At 33.9% G+C, this 7825-nt stretch overlaps 1 protein-coding gene across 1 annotated transcript; it reads left to right on the top strand.

Moving 5' to 3' along the window:
- Nucleotides 1-1502: 1502 nt before the first annotated feature.
- On the top strand, nucleotides 1503-7395 carry LOC121984277 (DNA polymerase delta small subunit-like). Its single transcript, XM_042537138.1, has 14 exons — nucleotides 1503-1675; nucleotides 1769-1898; nucleotides 2824-2930; nucleotides 3025-3151; nucleotides 3264-3371; nucleotides 4471-4586; nucleotides 4661-4744; nucleotides 4893-4961; nucleotides 5132-5203; nucleotides 5363-5454; nucleotides 5526-5653; nucleotides 5806-5907; nucleotides 5977-6044; nucleotides 6988-7395. Exons 1-14 carry the CDS (start codon nucleotides 1619-1621, stop codon nucleotides 7045-7047), a joined length of 1320 nt encoding a protein of 439 aa, XP_042393072.1. The 5' UTR covers nucleotides 1503-1618; the 3' UTR covers nucleotides 7048-7395.
- The last annotated feature ends 430 nt before the right edge of the window (nucleotides 7396-7825 follow it).

Genomic DNA, 7825 nt, shown 5'->3' with positions numbered 1-7825 from the left:
CAATTGTAAGTTGTCTAAGTAGCTTGCAGCGTCTTTGCTTTTTCTTTTGCTTGCTCAGCAAGAGCGTGCTGCGACAATGAAGGAAGAGGCGAGATCGAGAGAGAGAACAACGAGAAAAATTTAGAATTTGAAAAAAATATATATATATATATTCTGTCTGAGTTATTTATTTATTAACACATTAAAAAAATTAAAGAAAATTCTTTTTAGAAACTATTTTAAAAATCAGAAATAAGAAAATAAATGTAGATTCGGTGAAGATAGCATTAAACCATAATTTTTATGAGAAGAAATTTTAATAATTCTTTAATATTTGTATTTCCTTATTTAGATTTTTTTTCACTATAAATAGCCTTGTAATTCCACTAGTTTCACAAAACAACTCATAGATAAGAAAGAGATGGCTACTAAATACTTGTTGATGTTATTGGTTCTTACTAGTCTATATATTCGCTTTTATCCAATGTAAGTATATATTTGATGTTCGATTAAGTAAATACTTTTAGAGGCATTGATCTTATGATTTATTACTTATTTGAATATATGGCCTGCGATATCACAACTATATGTGAGACATGGTGGCAGAAATAAATGACTATGTTCATTACAATGTCTCTATCAATTCATCCCAGAACTAATACGAAAAAAATAACAGATAAATGATGGACAAATTTCTTATGTCAGCTCGACATGCGCCACTGGTTCTGCTTGCTTTTGCTGCAATTTCTCAGTACCAACCAACTGTTATTGGGGCACAGAAGAGTTATGTGTTAAAAATTGTCCAATGGGCAACGGATCCTAAATGTTCTGTATCTTCGCGATAATATGCATGCATGTCTGCACCAGTCAAAATAAATCACATTTGTGATATCATTTTAATAAAATTGTCAAATAAAACTATGATTTGCATTTAAATTTCAATGTTCCAATCAAGCAGATGTATTATTATTATTATTATTATTATTATTACTTTCTTAATAAACGAGATAAAACATAAAAGATAGATATCAGCTTTGCACACATGGTAAATGAAAAATAAGAAACAACATTAAAAAAAAAATAAAACTAATATTGTTTGGTCTTGAATATAAAAAATTTCAAATAGAAGCCGGGTGATGTGGAGCGAATCTTCTCTCCTGACTTAAAATAGGCACCTTTAATTTAAGTCGCATTATCAAAATAACCTGTTAACTTAAGTCTTGTAAAAGTATCAAAATAACCTAGTTAAACATAATTCTAAGTTAGGGAGAAATGGAAGGTCAAATAAGAAATTTATAGGGTAAATGGACAATTTTTTAACCGATGGAAGGTCAAATAGAACTTTTGATAAATATTAGAGAGCAAATTGAACTTTTACCTCTATAGTACATCAAAATCCAAAATATAAAATAAACGATTTTTATTAATATTTTCAAAAATACTTCTAAAATTCGTGCTTCCCGCCAAAAATATTAACCTGTTACTTTTGCATCCGCCAATCCTCGCATTCCACATGTCACTTGCTTTCTTTTCCATAGCCCTAGAGGCTTCAACCCACACTCCTCTTCTCTCGTTTCTTCTCCCGCATCCGATCCACCCGCCGGCGATTTCCGCCTTCCCCCCGTTCTTACGCCGAGATATGAGCGAAGTAGGTTCTAAGCTTTTCGAGAGGAAGCAAGCTAGCTACAAAAATCTGGTACCGGCTGGTTTCGTATCACCTGTTTCGCATGGAATTTTTGTCGATTATTTTGTTTTTCCGTTTCATGTTGATCAGAGTGATTGGTTGTAGGATGGGAGGTTTGAGATCCACACGGAGAAGTACCAAGGGCAGCAGTACAGCCACATATATTTCACTCGTCTCCACCACATGAGGAATCTTCTTTACTCGCTCGTTCCCAAGTGGAAGCCCAACCTTCCAGGTGATTTCCTAAATTTTTCTGATGACTGTAAAATTTCTCTTTCTAAGTGTTTTATTTGCTAAAATATGTGCCTAGGTTAGGATGAGTAAAGCGATAGTGTTCAGGTAGATCGCGACGCTGTATTTGGTTTCTGAATTACTGCATGGATAGGCTTTGTAGATTCCGAACATTTATTTCTAGTGGAAAGCTTTCTGATGACTGGCCATGGATGAACCAGCCAAAAAATTTCTTTTTGTTTGTAAAGTCATTTGCTTTTGTGATGAAACAAACCTCTAGGTTAGTTACCTGAGGTTTTTTTCCCCCTAGAGTCTAAATATTTTTCCAAGTGTTCGTCATTCCACTATTGGCATGATTTGTCAAGCTGCACCTCTATAAAGGACCTTTGTGCCAGCAGTTTCTTTGATGTCTATTTTTGCTATGAGTTTTTATGCATGAAGAGAAGGTTGCGATAAGACTGATATATTTAGTTCTTTCAGCCCTGTTTCCTATGATACAAGTAAACTAGGGAAAGAAAGAGCGTAGGCAAAAAAATTCTTAGGAAAGGATTAAGAATTTCCGTGTATTGAGGCAGATAAATGCCTTTTCTTAAGGAATCAGAAAGCAAATCACCTACTATATATTAAGATGGAATGTACATGAAACACATGACCACCTCTTTGAAACTACTGTATATTTTCGTTTAAACATTTCTCATGTCCTAGTTTGAATTGATATGGTTAATCATTCTTAGTCATGTGCTCATTTAGTCATTTATGCTTCTTGAATCAATAGGTCAATCTCAATAAATCTTTCTTCTTTTGTTCCTTATTGTCTTTCAAGATCTTGACTTCTATGAGAAAGGAAAATTTTGGTTCCTTAAGTAAATAACTAAGATTGTTTTGTCTAGGACTTACTCTTTCTATCTCAATCCCCTTTTCTCCTTCAGTTAAAACAGTTTTGGGGCTTGAAGAAGGGAAAGAATGCATAATTGTTGGTACAATATACAAGCACATGAAACTAAAGCCTTCTATTCTTGATGAATATGCCAAGGAGGTACACCTAGGTTGACCATACCATGCTGAACCATAACAAATGCTCGTCATTGCTATGATCAAGCCTAATTTCGACCCTTAATTTTATATTTCAGAGATCTAAAGTTCCTCTTGTGAAACCTCACAATTTTATGCACCCTGATGATCATCTTATTTTGGAAGATGAAAGTGGTAGGGTTGCACTTACTGGCAGTTTTCTTGACCCTTCAGCTTTTGTAACAGGTACAAACTGCATTATGATAATTTATAAAATTTTGTTATTTTGGTTCTTCATCAGTTTTCATATAACCAAAAAGAGTTTCTTGTTCATACTGCATTAGTTTCTCTCTCTCAGGAATTGTTGTTGCACTACATGGGAAGGAAACTAGTAAAGGTGATTTTTTGGTTCAAGATATGCTGGAAGCTGGGATACCTCCTCAAACCGAGCTGCCACTTAGTTCAAGTACTTTGCTACTTTACCTCAACATTATGAGTGTCTTTATACGATAGCTATCCATGTTAGTGTTCTTAATAGGAAAGCTGATGTACTTGTTGACAAGTGTAGCTGATAAATCAAACTATGCTAAATTTGTAAAACAAAAAAATCAAATACCTTAGCTAGAGAAGCCTAGCAATGCTACTCATAGAGATAGCTGATCTGATGTTTAAGGGAAGTCTAGTTGGTGTATTTTAGTGCAATGAAATAATTGTTTGCACTGGCATTGCTTCATTATATTTTATGTTAACCTTTAATTTCCGTGACCGACATGGCTGCATTATAGGCTAGCTACTTGAATAAAGAAAAAGGAAACTATCTTAAACTCATTTAGAAATGACTTGCTATTGTCTGACTATGTTGCTAATCTGTTCTGTTTCATATTCTTATACATAAGGCCTTCATGTGTAAGGTGTTCAATATTCAGTTCAATCCACAAAATTGAGTCTATTGAGAATTTTGCAATGTTTGGTTGTTGGACCAATCAATTTTGGTTTGGTTCAGATTGATAGAAGTATAATAAATTTCAGTTTGGTTTCAACTTGTTAATTGCGTAGACCAAACAAAAGTGAAAGATCAATTTTTTTTCCTTTTTACATAATGAAAAACATCTAATTGTCATACATTTTTTTTAATAATTCAATAGATGTAGAATTTATGTTGAAAATTTACAATATGTTGATGTAATTTATCATATTATTTTTTAATAAAAAATTTGATCCATTAGATTCAAACTGAATTTAACTGAATTTTGATTTTGTTTCAATCCTGTTTACATGGTAATTCAGTATATTTTAGTTTCTAAAACAATGATGTAAAGGTTTTTTTTTTCTGTCCAATTTGTTGAACCGAATGGATACTCATATTCATGTGTTATGTTTTTTTTTTTTGTTGTGCAATGATATATCCATTTGCCTTTTATCTGCTTATCCTAATGTTACATGACCAACAAGTAGGTTTTTGTAGAATAATAATATATATATTTTCTCTATTGCAATAAGAACATGAGCTATGTTTCACCATTGTAAATTGGAAGGTAAAGTTGTTAATCTCATTTTTATTTCAGGAGAAGACAAGTATGTTGTTTTTGTATCAGGATTGAGTATTGGAAGCAGTGAATTTAATCCTCTCCAGTTCCAACTTCTCATCGACCATATTACGGGTCATTTAGGTGATGAAAATGTATGTTCTGTCTTTCTCTGGGTCTTTGAAGGGAGACCAGCGTTTGAGTCCATTTATGTTTGTGCATACAACAGGAACAAAGCATTGCATCTCAAGTAGTTCGCCTTGTGGTTGCTGGAAATTCAGTACAAATTTCACAAGGACTTCTTAGTGGTCATGTAATTCTCTAAGGTTTTTCTGCTGATTTATATACTTTTAAGGATATAGTGCTCTGTTTGCTTCCAAGGCTCCTTTGTACTGGTCCATGTAATTGTTTCTCAAAGTTTGAACGATTATTACCTTTCTCTTGTATACATGTGGAACTAGACAATTGCTCCAAGAGATCAATCTGCTTCAGTTGAACCAATAAAGGAGCTAGATATTTTGCTGAATCAGGTATGGAGTTTCAACCCCTCAACTTGGACCTTTGGAAACACTTATGCGAGAAGAAACCTTGTAGTTTACATTTTTCTTGTAAATTCATTTCCTTATCTCTTTTGTATATCATGTGCATGATATAGTGAACGGCATACCTTTCCATTCATTTGCCTATTTTGGGGTTGTAGCTTGCTGCAGCTATGCCTGTTGATATAATGCCAGGACTTGATGATCCAGCAAACTATTCCTTACCACAACAGGTCTGGTCTACTTTCTTATTCTCATGCTGACCAGTGATCACTAGACTTGCCTTCTGCATAAATTACCAGAATGTTTTCGTTCAACATGAATTATCTATTGGTAGTGTTATTTTTGGATAATCAATTTTTTATGCATTGAATTTTGCTCTTTTAAGCCAGCCTCTAAACAGATGCTTGTTTCCTGGAGCATTTGCTTATAACACATTTCTGTCATGCACAAATCCTCATCAGTTTGAGTTGGATGGTGTTCTGTAAGCATTTAACAAACTTTTAATCAGCTTTTTTCTTGTGGAATTCAAGTTAACAAGCATTTGATTAATAGGTTTCTCGGAACATCTGGCCAGAATATAGATGATCTATTCAAATATTCGGAGGCCAAAAACAGGCTTGAATTTTTAGAGAGGACAATGCGATGGAGGCATCTTGTACCCACAGCTCCAAACACCGTTGGTAATATTTACATTACTGCTAGCATATTTGTCCTTTTTATTCCACAGAAAGAACATCTAGTTCCTTTTCAAGATCAATAGTATGCAGTAACTTCATTGGTTAATCTACAATTGTCTTGTTTGTAACCTTTCTTTTCATGCCCCCATATTTAGGATGCTATCCTTTCACCGATAGAGACCCTTTCCTCGTCGAAAGTTGTCCACATGTATACTTTGTTGGTAATCAGGAAAAATATGAAACTGCATTTATGCAAGGTAAGACTATTACTCTAATTTTGTTTTAAATGTGTCTGAGATTTATTTCACATTTTCATTTGTATGCAGGGCCTGAGAAGCAATTAGTGAGGCTTATTTGTATCCCAAAGTTTTGCCAGACCGGCATTGCTGTTGCGGTATGCTTTTTGTTAATTAACATCTTGGATACCAGTTCTGATATAAAACTTGGAGGGCATCTAAATGAGAAATTAACATGTATGCCGATGCCTATTATTGAATTTATAGATTAGTATGAAACATAACCACTGGTGAGTGATATTTTAAGGGTTACCACCCATGAAATTTATTATAAAAGGATTGAAATGGATACCAAAGAGAGAGATGAAGGGGGAGAGTATCTTGCCATAAATGATAAAAGGGAACATTTCATAATAGAAGACTCTGGTGATCAACTTATTTTGTTCAAAATAAGAGGTATTTTTATTCATAGCTCTCCAGATAGTCCTTGCCCATGAGATAGCTGATCTCAAATCTCTTTCACCTAGCCTTTTCAAGATGTATACGGCAAATTTTAGGAGTCTGATTAGTTAGGCTTATATGCATCTTGAAAAAATTTCAAAGCTGCCATTGCTTTCACAGAAGCTTCCTTTGAGCTAGTGACATTCTGATTTCTGACCATCAATTCTATCCAATGAAAATTTGTCGAGTCAATTACCAGAACTCTAGTCTCTTGTAAGTTCTCCCAGTTGTCAAACCTTTTTGTAACAATAATGATGTGCTGAGTTTGGATTGCATTAGTAAATTCAGTTGACAATAGTACTCTTCTATTCTTGCGTGTGTACGTGTTAATCATGCATCAAAATTGGTTAGGGCTTTTGTCTTTGCAATTTTGCCCTAGAGATAATTTTGAGGATAGGATACAAGTATTAACAAGATAGCCAAGAAATGTCAACATGTGAGTAATTGCCTAACCTGGTTCACTGGAAACTTACTCTTAGCAATCAATCAACCACATGTTCCTTCAATATTTATGCATATACATCTTCCAGTAGTTCATCAAAATCTGCTGCTACACTTTAATTCATCTATTGCTCACCCTTTGATGACTTTTCCATACAGCTTAATCTGAGGAATCTAGAATGTCACACCCTTTCTTTCTCAACTAGCTTGGATGTGTAACCAGGCATTTCAAATCGTCAGAATGCTGATAAGTTAATTTGACTTCTGACACCAAGAAACTGATGGTATGAAGCTGTTTTCTTTCTTGCCATACCATGATATCGGTTAGTAATGATGTTTCAAGTAGCTTATGTTCTATCTTGTATCAAGTGCATCTGAAATTTGGAAATTTTTTAATCCTGTATGGTTGGATGAGGAAATCATCAGTGGTTCAGTTTCTTAGCTTCGCCTGAAGAGAGTTTTCCTTGTAGAAATTATGTAGATTGGTTTTGAATAACAAGTCTAACTTATGCATACAAACACTTTATGCTCAATCATTCCATTTAATCCTGGATCACCATCAGCTCTAAGTTTAACATGAAAATACTTCTATAAGAAAATTAGGATTTGAATCTCAAATGGATGAATATTGTGGAAGTTGGTCTTGAGTATATAAATTATGCTTTGGATTCATTTGACAGGCAAATCAGAGAGAAGGTTGTATATTTTAGGATTAATTGAGTGAAGCTTGAACATTTGAATTATATTAAAAAAAAATACATCCAGATCTATTACTGATATGAGCTACTGCAAAATGTTGGCATCCAAAAATTTGGTCTGTTTGTCTCAGAGTTAAAAGGGTTGGAGGACACAGAGAGAAAGCAAAGCCCTTTATTCTTCAACTCATACATTTCAGGCTCCATCTCTAATTTCATCTCCATTTCTCCACTCATGAATTATTCTGCTCCTAAAAACACAGCTTAAAATTTTGTTTGCTTTGATTTTTATTTATCAAAAA

This window comes from Zingiber officinale, chromosome 5B (assembly GCF_018446385.1).
Source record: "Zingiber officinale cultivar Zhangliang chromosome 5B, Zo_v1.1, whole genome shotgun sequence".
NCBI classification, from domain to species: Eukaryota; Viridiplantae; Streptophyta; class Magnoliopsida; order Zingiberales; family Zingiberaceae; genus Zingiber; species Zingiber officinale.
This window is presented reverse-complemented; position numbering and strand designations above follow the sequence as displayed.